This window comes from Sander vitreus, chromosome 3 (assembly GCF_031162955.1).
Source record: "Sander vitreus isolate 19-12246 chromosome 3, sanVit1, whole genome shotgun sequence".
In the NCBI taxonomy this organism is placed as follows: domain Eukaryota; kingdom Metazoa; phylum Chordata; class Actinopteri; order Perciformes; family Percidae; genus Sander; species Sander vitreus.
Window position 1 is genome coordinate 2,830,383 of NC_135857.1, and position 18,453 is coordinate 2,848,835.

The 18,453-nt window shown below is 40.6% G+C and overlaps 1 protein-coding gene across 3 annotated transcripts; it reads right to left on the reverse strand.

Moving 5' to 3' along the window:
* LOC144515030 (short transient receptor potential channel 4-like) lies at positions 1-17,034 on the reverse strand. Of its 3 annotated transcripts, none has more exons than XM_078245704.1 (11): positions 16,699-17,032; positions 15,832-16,234; positions 13,042-13,560; positions 5,514-5,850; positions 4,408-4,547; positions 3,766-4,076; positions 3,463-3,658; positions 3,166-3,360; positions 2,897-2,938; positions 2,711-2,800; positions 1-2,630 (listed from the first exon to the last, which is right to left on the reverse strand). In XM_078245704.1, the coding sequence occupies exons 2-11, from the start codon at positions 16,207-16,209 to the stop codon at positions 2,241-2,243; spliced, it is 2,598 nt and encodes an 865-aa protein (XP_078101830.1). In that variant the 5' UTR covers positions 16,210-16,234; positions 16,699-17,032; the 3' UTR covers positions 1-2,240. The 3 variants fall into 3 exon arrangements, with proteins under 3 accessions (XP_078101830.1, XP_078101828.1, XP_078101832.1); XM_078245702.1 differs by having other exon boundaries at positions 15,832-16,260; XM_078245706.1 differs by lacking the exon at positions 1-2,630 and having other exon boundaries at positions 2,716-2,796; positions 15,832-16,260; positions 16,699-17,034.
* Positions 17,035-18,453: the final 1,419 nt, after the last annotated feature.

Consider the following 18,453-nt stretch of genomic DNA (forward strand, 5'->3'; position numbering starts at 1 on the left):
ATGAGCAATTCTCTTTTATTTAATGGCAGAATAATTTAATTACATTACAAGTTACAGCATTGCACAGTAACGCACAGATCACAGGAGTATGTCTGCAAGTTATAGTATATGGCGCACTTGGTTGAGGAATAAATCTTGCAACAAATCTCAACTAGATTGCATAGCGTACCTCTTCTGCTCCAACAACAGAATTAGGAGTCAAACATTCCCTCTCACCAAACAGGTTAGGGAGGTAATGGTGGAGTAAAACGGCCGACCCAAAGCTTTCAATTAGCTAGGTACTACATTGCTAGTCAATCAACTAAATATGTCCAAATTTAATATATAATTTGTGTGTATGTTATGATGTTCTTGATTATTTCTTCCTGTATCATTTATTTTAGCAAAAGGGACTGGATACTGTCAGCATATGAGGAGTAATATATATATATTTTTTATAGACAAAGAGTTTTAAGATACTTTTGCATATCACAGCAAGAGGACAGTTCAAGGTGCAAGAGGACAGGATAGGCAGCAGAGTGTCAGGGCTCTTTGGAATTAATTGTCAAGATAAAATACGAATTATTAATTTGCTTCACAATTGCCTGAGCGTCTTGTTAGCACTTACTGAGGTCAATCCTCACTCAGTATTGTTCTTCGAATCAATCAATCAATCAATCAATCAGAGGTGAATGCATGTAATATAATGTGAGATGACATATTATTATTAGGGCTGTCAGCGTTAACGCGTTAATCGCAATGCGATTAAGGGCCGACGAGATGCAATGAATTATTTTTAATCGCATTAATCGCATGCCGGCATTTATTAATTTATTTTACACTTCACTCGGCTTTGCGTCGTGCCTAACAGGCTACTATTTTGACCCTTTGCAGCACCATTACTTACTACCGTTACTATCATCAAGCTGCCACTTCCTCATAACACATCCTGCTGCTGCAGGCATGATGGAGAAAGACAGCAGCAATGAAATCCTGAATGCCGCTTTTTATTTTCCAAAACTCCCGGACGGCTTGTAGACAAGTCGAAAACCATATGCACATTGTGTAAAGCCGAATTAAAATATCACCGAAGCACGTCAAGCTTGGGCTTCCACCTACGGAGCTAAGCATAGTAGTACAGTTAATGTGATGCTAGACCACCGGCTCTCGGGGGGCGGGGGAGAGATGAATGTTCGGAAATAAGAGGTTGCTGTGGCCCACCGTACAGGTTAGTTTGACCAGCGGGCAGCAGCGGTGGCCAGAGCGGGCAGCAGCAGCTGCGGCGGCCGTAGCGGGCAGCGGCCGGAGCAGGCGATCACGGGGGGACATCCTCAGCGGTGAAACGCGAACGGGGGCTGGAGTATAACCTAGCAAGGTGGAAAGCTAACGCTAGCCGGCCACCTGTTCCATCAATCCTGCATGCAAGTGTCCACTCATTAGACAAAAACTGGACTACATCGAACTTCAACGAAACTCCCAACGCGAGTTCAGAGACTGCTGTGTTTTTGTTGTTGTTGAAACAACAGTGTACCGGACTATCCAGCCTGTTTCTCTGTCGCCGGGTAAGAGTGGAGATGGGCTGTGTTAACACAAACTTGTGCAGAAATGAGCTGCTCATTAACCAGTGATCACTGGACGTCAGTGAGTAATCAACATTATTTAGGAGTTACTAAACACTATATTGACTCTGGTAAGGATAGGGATTTTCAGTTTTTTAGTTAGGTACTTGGAGGAATTGTGCAATAATGACAGATTCACACATTTTTCTTTTGTTTACAGTAAATAAATAATTACAAATCTTAAAATCAAGTTCATAAAGTAACTTTCTTTGCATTCAGTTGATTCCCAATCAAGATACACTGGTAAGAATTTCTTTCGATTGTTAATATGTACTTAAAAACTGTTCTGAAATGCAAAATAATAGAATTTTAATCATGTGATAAAATATGCGATTAATCGCGATTAACTATATAACTTCAGCGATTAATCGCGATTAACAGCCCTAATTATTATACCATTATACTGTATATATTACAGAAAACAAGATTATTAACTGAATATGAATGTACTTGTGTGTACTTTTAACCATGAGAGAATTAGATTATTTTGATAATTTATTAATAATAAAGTGGTAGATAAATGAAATGAAATTCCAATACAAGAATGTTTCATTAACATTTCTCACTTGCAGATAACCATTCGTTTTTTTATATTTCTTTGGCCCATTATTTACTTCCTCAGTGTGTTCATTGCAAGAATGTTCAATCTCCTGAATGTGTTTTCTCCACTTTCTGTAAGACTTGCACAATGACTTTCTCGGTCTGAAGTTGGTTTTGGTTTCGTCCACCAGATCCCAACGCATCGTCCTCTGACAATGAGTATATTTCATCACATTTCTGAGAGGGGAGCCTGCCCTCTCTCTGGAGGGATCCAGAGCTGGTGGTGGAGGCAGCTCCCCTCTGCAGGGTGGGGACGGTCAAATCAAACACGTTCAGCGTCTGTTGAGGCTCATCAATAGGGAATTTGGGAGAATATTTAAATGAGTTTCCAGGGTAAGCCAAGGTGGAGCTTGCAACGCTACCACCTTGAGGGTTCCCCTTCATCATTCCCAGGACTTCATAGCGGAAGCTGGAGATATCTTGCTTTAGCTCCTGTCAATTGTTACGAACCAGAGATTAAACAACAGCAGAGATAACACAGTAACAAACTTGGCTCACTGACTGCATGCTACCTTGAAATTGTCTTCTGTCAGGCCTTCCTCTGTCTTGGCATCTCTGATCATTGCGGCCACATACCGCTTAACAAGGTTCCTCAAAACTTCCTTAAAAATAAACATTATTTTTTATCAAAAAGGACAATGACAAGTCAATAACGACACAACAAAACTTTACACATTATAAAAAAAACAAGGTATTACCTGATACACGTGGTTTACTCTTACATTTTCGGCTGCACGTCTCTACAATAAAAGAAGAAAAAAAAGGTCTATAAACAAAGGAACACATTAATTGTAATGGTAGGGTCATTAGCTCGTAACTTAATGATCCTGAACTTAATGATCGATCCCTAAAAAGAACATCCAAATGAATCCAAATTAGTTATAACACCAAAGTATAGACAGGCATTGAAAATGGATGCAATGGAGTGGTGGTAACAGATCAGAGCAAATCTCTGGAAACTCCTTACCCCCAAACTTTCGAAGGTTTCGAGCCTTATTATGCTTGTTCTCTTAAACAACAGCGTCTTTATCCATCCAAATAAATAATAAACTGACTTTGGACTTGGTATTATATTGAATGGAGATGGCAAAGTTCCCCCTTCTTCAAAATAGCTCATCCATAATTTTGTTCTTGCAAATTTCCATTCTATATCGGCATGATCCTGAAAAGTAAAAATAAGATCAATTGATCAAAACCATTTGCAAAGAAATACAAGATAAATGAGTGTGGTAAAACTGTAAAACAGGTAAGCTATAGCACTCACAGCAATGTGCTGGTAGGAGTTGTTCATCATTGCAATAAGCATGTTCAGAAGCACTACCAGGGAGATGACATTGTACGTGCCAAACATGGTCGAGCCCACAAACTCAGTAAATTCATGTCCTGGTTCCACATTGGTCACATAGAGGGAAATCAGGCCAAATACAGACCAAAATAATGACTGCAGTGTCTCGAACAGCCTGAAAAGCAAACAACCATACATCACAAAATGCGCTTGGAAAAACAAACATTAATTATTAACAATGCAGATTTGTCAGGGACAATTTATTTAAGAACTTCTACTTGCGTTGAGAAGGCGTTGTTTTGCTTTTCACAGCGAATACCCTTGCACTTATGGTCCTCAGTTTCATAATAGAAGTAGAGCTGGTTGAGGCCATTGGCAAAGGCTAACAGCACTAGACAATAGATGAAGAGAAACTTAAGGATGTCCAGGAGCATGCGGCCCAGTGAGATCTGTAAGGGGCCCAGATGGGAGTTGGCAGTGAAAAGGCAGATGAGGCGCAAGGAGCTGAAGATGTTGGCGATGGCAAACAATGCCTCTGCAACCAAAGTCGGGTGCCACATTTCCCAGCTGTCTCTGGGTTTGTGCCCACTGTACTGTAAAAAAAAAAGGAAAGGAGAATAAATATGAGGAATACATAGACTACCATTAAAATAAGATCCTGTAAAGTTTTAAGTTTTCCAGACCACAAGTTGACTCTTCTACTGCAAAACACAGGAAAGTACAGTGATACCATTTCTTTTTATATTCCTCTTAAAAGCAAATTATTATTGAGTCTGCAGCAAAGCTAAAAGTTGGGGTAAATACAATATGTTTTTTAGTTAGGTAAATTAGGTAAAAATGCTGCAATCTTTGTTATACTGTGAAGATATAAATATTTTGTAATAAATGGCTGTCAAATATCTTGCAGTGTAGGATATACAGTACCTTTGCAAATGCAACAATTTTCAGAGAAATAGTTGCAAGATACAAGGAGTTCATTATGAAGTCCATTAAGTTCCACCAGTCATCTATGTAGTCTTGGAAACCACTATCCCACATCTGCTTGATCTCAGTCCATATAAAACCTGTCAGAGATGAACAAACAACAATGTATGAATGTAGCACTGTCATTCAAGTAAGGTTCTGGAGGAAAAAAAAACGTGACAATCAACCAGTGTGCAGAAAGTACAGTATGGCCATGGTCACAGTAAGCACCTCGGTTGAACTTTTTCCAAATGTGTGTGACTACAGTGTACAGATGTACAATAACGCATGATAACATAAGAATGAACAGCAGTCTGTTAAAAGTGTGTGTGTGTGTGTGTGTGTGTGTGTGTGTTCTTGTTTAACTACATTTGTGGGGTCCAAAAACCGGGAATACAGTATACTTTTGGGGCCAAAATACTGGACCCCACAACGTTAACCCTTGTGTTGTCTTCCCGTTAACCATGAACTTGTTGTTCTGGGTCAAAATTGAAAATGAACTTTTGTTTGTTTGTTGTTTTTTAAATGTTTTTGTCGCTTTCTTCTATGCTTTTGACACTTTTTAAAAAATGTTGTCACTTTTTTCAACATTTCTTTTAATTCATGGTCAATAATCCTAATTTATATGACATACTTAATTTTTGAGTTAAAAAAAGCAGCAATTATTTTGACTAATAGTTAAGATCAGAGGATGTTGAGTGGATCACAGACTGGTACATGTCAGACTGGTACATGTCAAAGTTTAGTCAGTATGGGTTTTGAAACTATTTAAACTATTATTTTTGGGCAATTTGGTTGAAAGAACCCATATTTCTGATATAAAAAAAACATTGAAATTTGACTCGAGGAAAACACAAGGGTTAAAGGGCTGTTTGAGGGTAAGACTTGGTTGTAGGATTAGGGATATAATTAGGTTATGGTTAGGGTGAGGGTAAGGGTTAAGGTTAGGCATTTAGTTGTGATGGTTAAGGTTAGGGTAAGGGGCTAGGGAATGCATTATGTCAATGACAGATCCCCACAAAAGATGTGTGTGTGTGTGTGTGTGTGTGTATTATGTTTGTTGTTACCAAGCACCCAGGGCAGGATCATCCATTCCACAGTGGTGGGTTTTGGGCCTTGATGTTCCGGGTGTGCAGCGGCTATATGCTGTGAGGCCAAGAAGAGCAGGAAGAGGAAGGTCAGGTAGGAAGCAGTGTGACAGATGAACTTGATGAAGGGCTTACGGATGAATAAGCCATAGCGGCTCTTTGGAGAGATCAGGTATAAGATGGATAACAGTGGGAAGAGGAGGCCAATGAAGATACATGTGATGAGTTTTCCTGCCCAGTGACGCCTCCTCCAGCCTGGAAACTCATCATACCACCGAGACGCCAGCAGCTGCTGACAGTTGGGCTGAGCAACAAACTGAGAGAAAGAGTGAGACAAAGAAAGACATGTTAATTAAAATGAAACCCCTTTTTAACCCCTTTTCTCAGAAATCCATTCAGAAAAGTATGGACAAATCAAAACAAAGGCCATTAAGCTTAAACTACCTTGATCCATGACCTGCAAACACTACACGGAAACAAATTCTACACACACAACAAATTATTCAAGACAATAAAGGCTGTATTTAAAATTTCAGTCATCATGCTCACTGCAATTTATAGTATCTAGTAGTAGAAATATATAACTTATTATGCCTTTAAATAAACATGTTTCACGAAATGCAAGTAACAAAACTGCTGACAAATTGCTTACACCACTGGATCATTTTTTTTGTATTACTTTGTTGTGGCGTCTTGTCTATGTTGGAGTGGCCATATTTTAGACAAGATATCATTTTTTGTTAAACAACCTGACATGTAGAACCTTCTTTAAGTCTCTAAAACCATCCTTCAGGAAACCCTCCAACTGAGGACATTGAACAAACACATGTACAAGGATTTTCAGTTGCTAATCAGATACAACAGCCCTCCCCAGGTATGCCCCATGTCTGCACATAGCATTTGTCTAATATACATTTACACCAGTAATTTGTACAGGGAGTAGCAGCAGACATTTGGGAAATGCCTGGACCAAAGACTCTCCTTTACACAGATGTAACATGGATTGATTTCCCTGCAGTCTCAAACTCTCCCAGGTATGACGTTACAATGACAAAAACTGCCAAGACCGCCTCCCGCCGATAACCCACAGCAAGGGAAACACTTGGGGATGGAAAAAACATGCTTCGACATTCTTCATCCCATTGGACAGAAAGAGAGAGGCAAGACACTAATGAAATAATGCATATATGCAGCAAACCAATAGCTTATGTTGTCTAACTTATGTGTTAGCACAACTTAGCTAACATCCAATCACAAGAGTTGTAAAAACACTACATGTTACTTGTGAGATACAAATTAATAGCATACTTTTATCTTGTAAGCATGCAAGACAAATGTTTTAAGAGGGCAAACATGTCTTTAGTGTTCTCTAATCCTATGTTAAGAAGTGATTGACTGGGATTTGATATAAATATCTGCTGGACATCTGCAGATGGTGATTGAAGTTAATTTCATCTTAACCTAGTTATGGCCAAATGGATCCCCATTAGGGTAGTATATGGTATTAAATTGTGGGTGATGAGGTCATCTATTAATGCAGACTCTGACATCTTGAATGCTTTCTGTCTATCTGTCCTTGTGAGATGTTGACTTGCCATAACATGACTGGAGGCTAAAGGTTGCACCTGGCAACAGCAGATTTTGTCTGTGGAAGGTTTTTGGAAGGTGAAAATAGCCCCATTCACATGTCACATCACCCTCCCCTTCAAAGTAATAATTCTGTTCTAAGGCATATCCAAAATGAAGGCATACTGTGTAGAGCAATCTCTTTTTGTTTTGAAGTGCCGTTTTAAAATGTTCTTGTTAATCAGTGTGCCATATCAGCATTAAGCCTGCAATCATCTACCGAGCCCGCTTAGGCAGTGTTATTTTTTTTCCTTTGCGTAACATTCTATAAGGAAGGCAACGAGTACTAGCCAATCAGAGGCAGAGTAGGGCGGGTATTCACGGAATGCGGATGGGGACAGATCACTTAAACTACTGCCAATGGCTGTGGAAGAGGTCTTTCGGCATGCGGATTGAAACATTTACAAAATACTCTCTTGCACGCTTATTGCTAGTATGCCATTGGTTGGCACACGTGCCTAAGGTTGCTGACCCCTGGTATAGAGTATACATATATAGAGCATGCATATAGGGTCGCACGTATCCCACCCACACCTAGGCTGGGCTGATCACCTCTCAGTGCTCCTTATCCCAGCATACAACCCCCTCAGGAGGACAAAGACTATTAAAACCTGGCCTGAGGGAGCACTTTCTCAGCTACAGGACTGCTTTGCAAGAACAGAATGGAATATATTCCAACAACAGGACTTGGAGACATACACAGAAACTGTTCTGTACTACATCAAGAGCTGCAATGAAAATGTCTCTGTTGACAAGTGCATGCGGGTCTTTCCCAACCAGAATACCTGGACGACAAGCAAACTCCAGACACTTCCCAACTGTTCAGCTTCCAACATCAGAGACCTTGAGGTCCGGTGATAGGGACCTGTACACCACTATCAGAGCCGACCCGAGGGGAGGCATCAAAGCTGCCAAGGAGGCCTACAAGAGAAAACTCGAGGACCATCTCAATGACCCAGGGTTGGTGTGGCAGGGAATCGCTGCTTAGCTGGCAGAGGAACTGAACTGTTTCTTTGCTCCCTTTGAGGCAAAAACATAGACACACTGCCTCCACCAGCCTCCAGCGCCAACATATTCACTCTACAAGAACACGAAGTGAGACGTGTGCTCATGTGGGTGGATCCAGGAAGGCTGCTAAGCCTGACGGAGTACTCCCCGGGAAAGTACTTGATGTGCTAACCAGGTCTCAGGGGTCCACACTAAGATATTTCCATAACACTAGGGCTGGGTATCGTTAAAAAATGTTCGATACCGGTACAGATTCCAATACCGGTTCCTTAATGATACTTTATAATACCAATTATACAACATTATACGTCACAGCACAAATCTTTTTATTTATATTTTCACTCCTACTACGTGAGCCCTGTCTCTGTGCGTAACATAGAGTTTTTCCTGCGTGGCCCTACGATGTGTAATGTCGTAGAGCCAAACACCAGCATTATTAGATCTTGGTAGAAGCATGCTGCATGCTTATTGGCTCACTGACGCTGATGAGATTTACTCCTTAGGTATTGAAATTTGGTATTAAATGACAAGGCATTTTTCGATACTCAATACTTTAGAGGCAATTCAGTTGATGCCTAAAAAAGTATTGAATTCGGTACCCAGCACTATCTGACACAAGCCACAATCCAACCCTGCATAAAGTCGGCCATCATCATCCCCGCCCTCAAAAAGCCAACCATCGCTAGTCTTAATGACTACAGACAGAACACACTCACTTCAGTAGTCATGAACCAGTGTTTCCCACAGATTAGAAAGCAATTTGTGGCGCGAGGGGAGGGGGGGGTGAAGGAGACATGCTGACAGAGGGGCGTCAAGTATTAAAAACTGAGGAGGACACGCTGTTGGATGCTGTCCTTCTCTCCTACTCTTTCTTTAATGCCTAACAAATCTCTCTCTTTCCCTCCCTGACCCTGTCTTTCTGCTTGAGCAGCACTGGTTGAAGCCTGAAAATATTATAAACAAATTAATAACATAACTAATTACACTGGTCGGACTGTTCAGCTGTTTCAGACTGATACCTCTGGTTCAGGCTGGTCCTCATCCTCAACACGTGCCTTTTTCAGTGGCGGAAACTACTTTTCAATACTCATCTGGATTGAAGCAGCAAACCTTCAGTGTAAGAGTAAAAAAATGACATGATATTTATAATAAGTTTATTTGATTCACAGCTGCTACATATAGTGTTTTGACCTCGACAACCCAACTGCATTTTACCGCAAACTTGCGACTAGTTAACTTCCTAAAGCAGGCGCAATCGCTTGTTTGCTAAGAGTCGGGTCGGGACTCCAACATTAACACACTGACAACATTGTATTCAGAATATCAAATATTTTTATAGCACTTTTTAATGTGTGATTGTGTAAAGGTGTTCACGAGATACCAACCTTTGTGAACTTGTGAGTTTCGCCAGCTGTCTTCTCTCGTTTTTATGGAGACAGACGCTGTGTGCACGGAGGGTAGGGGCTGTGTGTGTGTGTGTGTGTGTGTGTGTGTGTGTGTGTGTGTGCGTGTGTGTGTGTGTGTGTGTGTAGCCTACGTGAGAGAGACACGTGAGTGACAGAGAGACGGACAGAGCAGGGAAAAAAAATGCAGCTTTTAACATTAATAACGAAACGCAATATGTGGCGGCCGGTGTTGATTGTATGGCGCACTGCCACAAATTAGTCTATGTGTGGGAAACACTGATGAACTGTTTTGAGAGACTGGTTTTACAACACATTAAAGCTAGCATCCCCTAACTGCCTAAAATTGTTAAACTTGGCCCCCACCTCTCCTCCACCTTCATGCTCAGCACCGGCTCTCCAAGGCTGTGTACTGGGCCCACTACTCTATGCTCTTTACACCCATGACTGCACCCCAACCCAACAACACCATCATCAAATTTTAAACACCATGGCGGCTGTTAAGAAGGCTCAGCAAGCGACTACACTTCCTGAAAGTGCGCAGGAAAAACAGTCTGCCGCCTTTCTGCAGCCAAAAGGAGAGCTCTTCAGAGGTTCATCAATACTGCACAGATATCATCGGCTGCCCTCTGCCCTCCCTGAAAGACATCTTCCCATCTTGTGGCCTCAGCAGAGCCAAACACATTTTAAAGGACTCCTCCCATCCAGGACACCCCGTTTATCCTGTTGCCATCTGGCATGCCTACAGATCTATCAAAGCACAGACCACCAGACCTAAACACTGTTTCTTTCCCTGGGCCATAACCACAATCAACGCCTACAAACATAGAATGACCCTTACAGGCAATATGTTGGTTTACCGTCCTTTCAAGGGCTAACATACTGGATCTCGCGCAATCATTACATTAATAGTAGTGCAATAACTTCACTTATCCTAGACCACATCCCTACAAATGTTTACTTGTATTTACAATCTTATGTACACTTTTATTCAAATGCAAAAATCACAGTGAAATGTTTGTTAACATGTAATTATACATCTACGTTTAATCTTACTCTAATGCAATAATTATCCACAACAGTGAAATGTTTACACGTATTTATACTTTTATTCTAGTGATAAATTACATCTTTACCTGTGTATTGCTTACATTTATAATAGGGCTATACAAACTCTTATTGTAGCACAAATCACAGTAGCTTTGGTTTTGTCATTGTGATGTTCTTCCTGTGTCTTTTATTGCACTGTTAAGGAGAAGCACTCCTACAGTAATTTGTTGTATTCATTACAATGACAATAGACAAAAAGGCTTTCTATTCTATTGAGGCTATTAATTAAGATAATTAAAAACTTTTTAATTAGTTAAAATGTAATTAGTTTATTTGAACATAATCTAAATCAGTTCCACAGAAAATACTTTAACGCTGTTAAGATAGCATTAGCAGTTTATGTTTCCTTACATGCATATTGCACACAGAAAAACCTAATTACACAGCAACTAGATATTTTAACAAGCCACCATTCAGCGTCATGCTACACTGCAGCAGACTGTATAAACAGCAACAAACCGAGCTCTTTGGTCATGTGGCATTATGTGTCTTTAGAAACTCTACATGGTTTTTCCTAAATGTGTCTTTCACAGACCAGAGAACAAATCTCATCTTTAACACATTCTACTTACACATTTGCAACAGAAAAGGTCCATGAAATGTATGCTACAAAAGGCAGTCCTACCTCAGACTAGATACTTCTCCTTCCAAATACAAATGTTCTCCCACCTGCTCTAACAGAAGGGCGTCAGGGTAAAACTATGTGTTTAGTGGCCCTAGCTCATAGAACAATAAAAAGGTGTGGTTTGTTGCTATTATGTTCTTCAGGAACTTCAGGACATCATAGATATTATAATCACAATGACTAAAGTTAATGGCTAGTTGTTAAAGTTTAAAACTAGCAAATCCACTGATGATAATATGGGGAAGGAATAACACACTGATTCTTATAATTTATAAGTACAATGCAAAAGGCATTCGTAAACAATCATCAATATTTTCCATGAAATTAAAAACTCTATTCTCATCACAATGCACAAACTAAATACACGAGCAAGCACAAAAATAATAGTGGGGCAAATATTACCGTTTCTTAAAACATGAGCACAAATGGGGGCTGTTTGTTTTATCAAGTTCATTGATTTGTCTTGATTCAGCCATCCTCCAGGTTAAACAGGCCAAACACTTAAATACACAAGATGAAGTTGTCGTATTTATTATTGCTGATGACTTTACTGGTTAAAAACTGATAACATTTCAGTTTGAGTCAAGTTGAGCATTCAGGTCCCAAGAAAGTAAAATCTTACTGCAGATAAGTCTGTGTTCATTATTATTGCTTAGATTATTATTGGAAGTAGTAGTAGTAGTACTAGTAGTAGCAGCGTAGGTAGTAGATGATTAATGTAAAATGTAGTCTAAAATCGACAGAAGAAATCTTGTGTAAATCACCCATCTGTGATCAAACAAATAGCCACTGAGCCCTTGGAGTTCAGCTGTAAAATCTTTTGCCACGGAGACCAGTTATGACACACAGGGCTGCTAACAGTCACACTGAGCTTTCATTCTCACATTGCCAACGGTTTGTGTCATAAAGAAAATAGCCAAAACACTGCATGCAAAAAAAATAATGCCACATTTCCTGTCCTCCCACTATAAAGTGAAATAAGACAACTCATTTTTTTTCTTTTCTAAATGTGATTAATTGAGACCTATTTTATACCGTCCATTATTAAGACCAAATTTTAACCAGCCCTTATTGTTGTTTCCTGTTGCCGTGTTAAGCAAAAATCCATGCAAAGTATATTATACATTTACAGATACAATTCATGATAAACTTAGTAAGTAATACTAAAATTGTGGCTGGATTTATGTAAAACAACTTTGACAAATCTTATTTTGTCAATACCACTGTGTAAATACAATTTGTAAATTATTAGTGGCTCTATTTCACAATGAATGACAGAAAGTTGGCACTGCATCCGGGGGATAAAAACTCCAAAGATGATGTTAAAAGACAGTAAAATGTTCCCTCCCTAATTAAAATATTATGAGTATGTGTTTCAAGGAAATGGCCATCATTATCCCCGATTATCTAATTGTCATGGGATTGTCTGAGAGTGCTACTGTAATGCATTGCTAAGAGCCCGGCTGGCAATTATATGTTGTTCTAAACTCCCCGAGGACATCTCCACCCATCTCAGGCCATTTACAACTCGTCTTGGCACCATTCTTGTTATCCTGTCCATGTTGTTCAACCAATGTAATTCTTATTCCTTGTTGTACTTGTTGCACGAATGTCAATATATTGTAAAACCCTATCAGTTCTCTGTATGTCTGTATGTGTACCAGTATTAGACCAAGACACATTGGTATTGTACTGCTGTGGGCCAAAAGGGGATCATAATCACCAAAGAGCTTACCTCTTTCTGGCAAAATTTGATAGCCAGCTTCAGTCGGGCCAGATCATTAGTGGTCTCATCCAGCAGAGGGTTCATGTCATCACGGTAGTTGAGTATTATTTCTAACTCTTTAGAGCTTCGGGTCTGGTCCAAGAGGTCCTTTGCAAATTGTTTACACATATGGGACAGCTCCTCATACTCTGACTTGAACTCATTCTCTACTCTGCTGAGCTCCTTCAGCTCCCAGCTGAGCTGAAAGGCCGTGAGGAAAGGATCCTCGCTGGAGAGAGCGATCAGGGACGGGCTGGCAAGGGCCTTGTAGATGTTCAGGCGAGAGCGCGAGTGGCGTAGGCTGTCCACGTCTGAACTGGACACACACTCCATGCAGTTGCAGCGCACAGCATGTGGCTGAGGTACGGAAACACCTCGCTGCACGAGCAGTTTGATGATCTCATAGTTGTTGGTGTGGGCTGCAAGGATGATTGGAGTGATGTCTGGGGTGAAGTCGGAAAACTGTCTGTCGAGTAGAATTGGTGGGACCTTTTCAGGAAGCCAAGAGAGGAACACAAATGAACATGACATTAAACAGAATCAATTTACGGTATACACTCTTATTTCATCAGTTCACAAAAGAACACTGCTTTTTAAACCCCTTATAGGAGCTGCACCAACTGGTTTCAATGGGTCTGATTTCATCCGTCTTTCATTTCTTATCTAACAACAAGCACACAGCTAATGGCTTGTGGTTCAGCTGGCCTCAAAACATCTTCCTGGTTGGAAGCAACTGCATACACCCTTTGTCCTTTTTCCTCCTTTTCACGTTCAATGCTACCCAAACAGTGGGGAATGACTTATTGTTGTAAAAACTGTGGCCAAATGACCCACAGCAGCATGTTTTTTTCATGTCTGAAACTAAGAACAGAGGAAAGCACATAACTACTTATTTTCTTTATCTATCAGTTTTAGACTAAAGAATAACATTACTGAAAACCTCTCAATGCTGAAGCCATTTAATTCAATCTGACATAACATTGACCTAAACGGTAATATTGGGCCATCTTTTGGTGTCCAGCTAGTGCTGGTGTTAATGAAAGGCAGGCATGTTACCAGAATCTACAAATTTGTTTTCTAAACTGCTGTAGTCTAGTCTAGGAGAGCAGGGTGCAGTCTGCCATTGTATCTCAGGGACGCCATCAGAATCACATGAACACCACTGGTAGGAGGACTACATTTAAAGGAACACGCCGACTTATTGGGACTTTAGTTTATTCACCGTGTCCCCCAGAGTTAGATAAGTCCATACATACCCTTCTCATCTCCGTGCGTGTCGTAACTCTGTCTGACGCAGCCACCGCTAGCCTAGCTTAGCACAGATCCTGGAGGTAACCGGCTCCATCTAGCCTACTGTTCATGTGACCTTGTTATTTGTACACACTGTGACTATACAAATCCCAACATGTAAATAGGAACATGTTGGTGTTATTTTGTCACTTATTGGGAGCAGTAGGCAAGATGGAGCCGGTTACCTCCAGGATCTGTGCTAAGCTAGGCTAGCGGTGGCTGCGTCAGACAGAGTTACGACACGCACGGAGATGAGAAGGGTATGTATGGACTTATCTAACTCTGGGGGACACGGTGAATAAACTAAAGTCCCAATAAGTCGGCGTGTTCCTTTAAATGTAGTCCTCCTACCAGTGGTGTTCATGTGATTCTGATGGCGTCCCTGAGATACAATGGCAGACTGCACCCCAGTGGGTGCGTCAGTTACAACACGTACGGAGATGAGAAGGGTATGTATGGACTTATCTAACTCTGGGGGATACGGGGAATAAGACAAAGTCCCAATAAGTCGGCGTGTTCCTTTAAAACACTGCTGGAAGTAATAAAAACAAACTGAACTGTAGCATATTATACAGTACAATACAATGTAAAAAAAAAAAGGTTTGATCGTTTGAGAATTTTGCCCTTAATTAATTGATTCACAGAAGATGAAAGACATAACTCAATATTAACTGATATTAGTTATCTTATAAATCTGCAACGATGTTTCACTTGTTGCCAAACAGGACAGCTAACAATGGGTATCACTGAAGTAGATTAAAGGCATCACATACTGTACTTGACTGCTTTTTTTCTGTCCAGCCGTGGACATGCATGCATTTGCAATTCACACAGACTGTATGAGTAGGAGCTACCTAAGAAAGTATTACATAGGGGAAACCACTTCATAAAGTAAGCCTGACTGGAATTAGTAGCTGACAGTGAGGCACCAGGACTCTTCTGCCCAAATGTAACCATGTTCAGTGATGTCATTATCTCGACAAAGGCTTCTGGAAACCCCGTACACCGGTTTGTATGAAATACAAACGCACAGTACAGTAATCACATGAGGCATAATTGTATGGGAAGGTTGTTTCATATTCTGTGTAGAAGCAAAGAGGCTCAGAAACCTTTGTAAACAAGTTCAATACAAAATAATGAATAAAATGTAATTGACTGAGGCAAGAAAGGTTAGCAATAAACAATAACTTTAGAAGTCTCAAAGGGAAACATGTGGAAATATAAACTTATTAGAATCAGAAAAGCAACTATTGCCACAGTAAGTTACACTTACGTGGGATTTGCCTTGGTGATTGGTGCATACATAAACAAACAAACATGTTGAACATTAATAATACTAAACAATATATACAGAAACAGAAACAAATATATACAAAATAGCTGTTCAGCATTCAATAAAATGAGGGCCAAATGGGTTGAGTGCAGAATGTAAACTGTTTAAAATGTTATGGGATGTTACCATGGATCTACCTGTTTTTCCCCACGGGGCTTCTTGTGGTTGAGCAGCAGCTCCACGGCCCCCACCACTCCTTTCCGGATGGCATGCAGCAGGGCATCCCCCACATATACATTATAGCTGAGCAGCAGGTCAATGATCTCCAGGTTCTCATTGTCTATGGCAATGAGCAGCGCTGTGCGCCCCAGGGGGTCGATGCAGTTGATGTTGATCCTGAAGTAGATCTCAGCCTCCACCAGGGCTTGTTTCACACTGGCATAGTCCCCCTTCTCAACAGCCCCCAGGTAGGCCTTCTCCAGGGCAGAGAGCTCAGACTCGGCCCGCACGATCCGCAGAGGGATGCGGTCCCTGTATGAGGAGTTGTCCGTTTTTCTGTAATACAGCTGTGACATCGCTGCAACAGCATCCCAGTCTCAACTGAGAATGGATGAGAAATCACAAGACTGGGAGAAATATGGGAATCAAGTTTCAGTGTTATGCTGTGATTTTCAGACACTGAGTGTGACAAAACTGATCTTTTATACAAACATTTGAAAAATGCAATGAGTAAAAATTTCAAAAAGGAAAATAATTCAAATAAATTCATTTAATTTATAATTCTAGGACATATATTTGGCCAAATAAGATGTATTCATGTTTTTCCATTCAAATTATTAATAAAACACGTCACTGTTCAAATGAAAACACTCTTCCTGTGCAAATCTAGAACAGTTTAACATAATCTGAAACATGTTTAAAATGAAGTAAAGTAACAGTTCACAGCAAATGACTATAAGAGGAATTGTTGTTAGAAGCGTGCTAAATCACATACATTAAGCCTATAACAAATCGAAATAACAAACCCAAAATAATTATGTGCAAAATAAACACTGAAACTTTACCTTTCTCCTGTTGCTTTACAGTTGTGATTTACTCCAAAGCCACTCGACGGAGAAGCAGCGGATGCGGCTGTCAGAAAGAAAACTTGCGTGCTCTGATCCTCATCTTATCAAAGTATCCACTGGAGACACCGTAACTTATTGGCATGTGTCATGCAATCCCCTGCTCAGCCCTTTCGCTCTCTCGTCTGTATGGGCGTTAAGGTAATAGTAGGCTACTGATCCTATATGTCTCTGCAAAATAAACGCGACGTCGGATCAGATGAAAACCAAATGTATCCTGTCGCACTAAACTGCGCGCTCAAAACTCATCGGCAGAACACGCATCTTCAGCAATCACCGCCCATTTTCACTTCGGGTTGCTGTATCAAAGGGAATTAAGTTGAAGTTGGGGTAGTGGTTTCCCATAAAACTTTTTTTTATTAATGCTGTAAGGGCAGCTGTCACGTGATGTCATGTCATGTTAAAGTAGTGTCCTTTCCATGGCGTTTTTTAAAGTGAAAATTCACATCTGGAGACGCATGCACTAAAGCAATTCTCATGTGTGTTGCATGATGCTATTTATTGTGACATTTCCACTGTGGCTCAGGGTAAATTAATTTAGATATTTAAAGTGACATTTATTTCAATCAGAAGAGACTTAATTGAAAGAGTAATACAATTAATTTATTGACAAAAAGTGCAGAATAGAAACATTTATTTGGCGATTAGACCGATCTTGGCAGTTAAGGGGAACTTTAAGGGAAACTAATGCTGCGTTCATAGACATCGGAAAAACATTTTTCCGAGTGAAAACGTCATCATTCACGTCCCTTCCTGTGGGAATCAGAGGTGGGAAACCGGGGGTGGATTTTGCTAACCGAGTTTCCCAGTTGGTGACGCGTTGTTGACAACTGACGTTTGATGAAGGCGACTTTGGTTCACTGAACATATTTCAATGCCTCTGCCAAGAAACATACACAGACATAACATGTTTCAAATTATTCATAAATAGGCCCATGTATAAAAAAAAACAACCTTATCCGTGTCCTTTCCTGTTGGATGTCCTGCAGATAACACAAACAAACACCTGTCCATGTGCTGTTTCTATGCTCGTATAAGAAAACAGCAGCAAATCTTTTGTTATTGTGGCCTCCATGTTTTCACACACCTGATGCTCTAGGCTACGTTGGTGGCAGTCATGTAACAAGTTGTTATGCCAAACGCCAATATAACAGAAGAAGAAGAACACGCATCACGACCATGTGGCGCTGGCAGTCGGAAAAACAACGTAATCATGGGGGCGGTCCCTGTTATTCCCAGGTGGCATGAGACAACCTGTACCGAAGCGGGAAAAGTTACATAGTGTTGCTTTAAAGCTACATTGTGTAAGAATTACTCCCATCTAGCGTTGAGATCATATATCGCAATCAACTCTCTCTCGCCAAGCAGTATTGCAGCTACGGTAGCCTTCACGCTTCAAAAAGCGAAGGTGTACAAAAGGCCGTCTGTCAGCCGTCGTTGTTGGAGTTCGTGAATGAATTCATGTCGGAGAGTGGCGTGGACACACGCTTCACACCACGAGCGGGCACGCGCGCCACCCGACGGAAAGGAGAGAGAAAGAAAAAGAGACTGCAGCGGTCCGGAGGATAATTAAAGTGCCCATATTATGAAAAAAATCACTTTTTCTGGGATTTGGGGTGTTATGTTGTGTCTGTGGTGCTTCCACACACATACAAACTTTGAAAAAAAACTTCCATGCTGTTCTGAGTGAGATAC

Coding starts and splice junctions, on each gene's coding strand:
- LOC144515030 (XM_078245704.1), bottom strand. CDS start 16,209: ATGTCACAGCTGTATTACAGAAAAACGGACAACTCCTCATACAGGGAC. Junction 5,851..13,041: donor TCAAATTTTGCCAGAAAGAG/GTAAGCTCTTTG, acceptor TCTTTCTCTCAG/TTTGTTGCTCAGCCCAACTG. Junction 4,077..4,407: donor AAATTGTTGCATTTGCAAAG/GTACTGTATATC, acceptor TTTTTTTTACAG/TACAGTGGGCACAAACCCAG.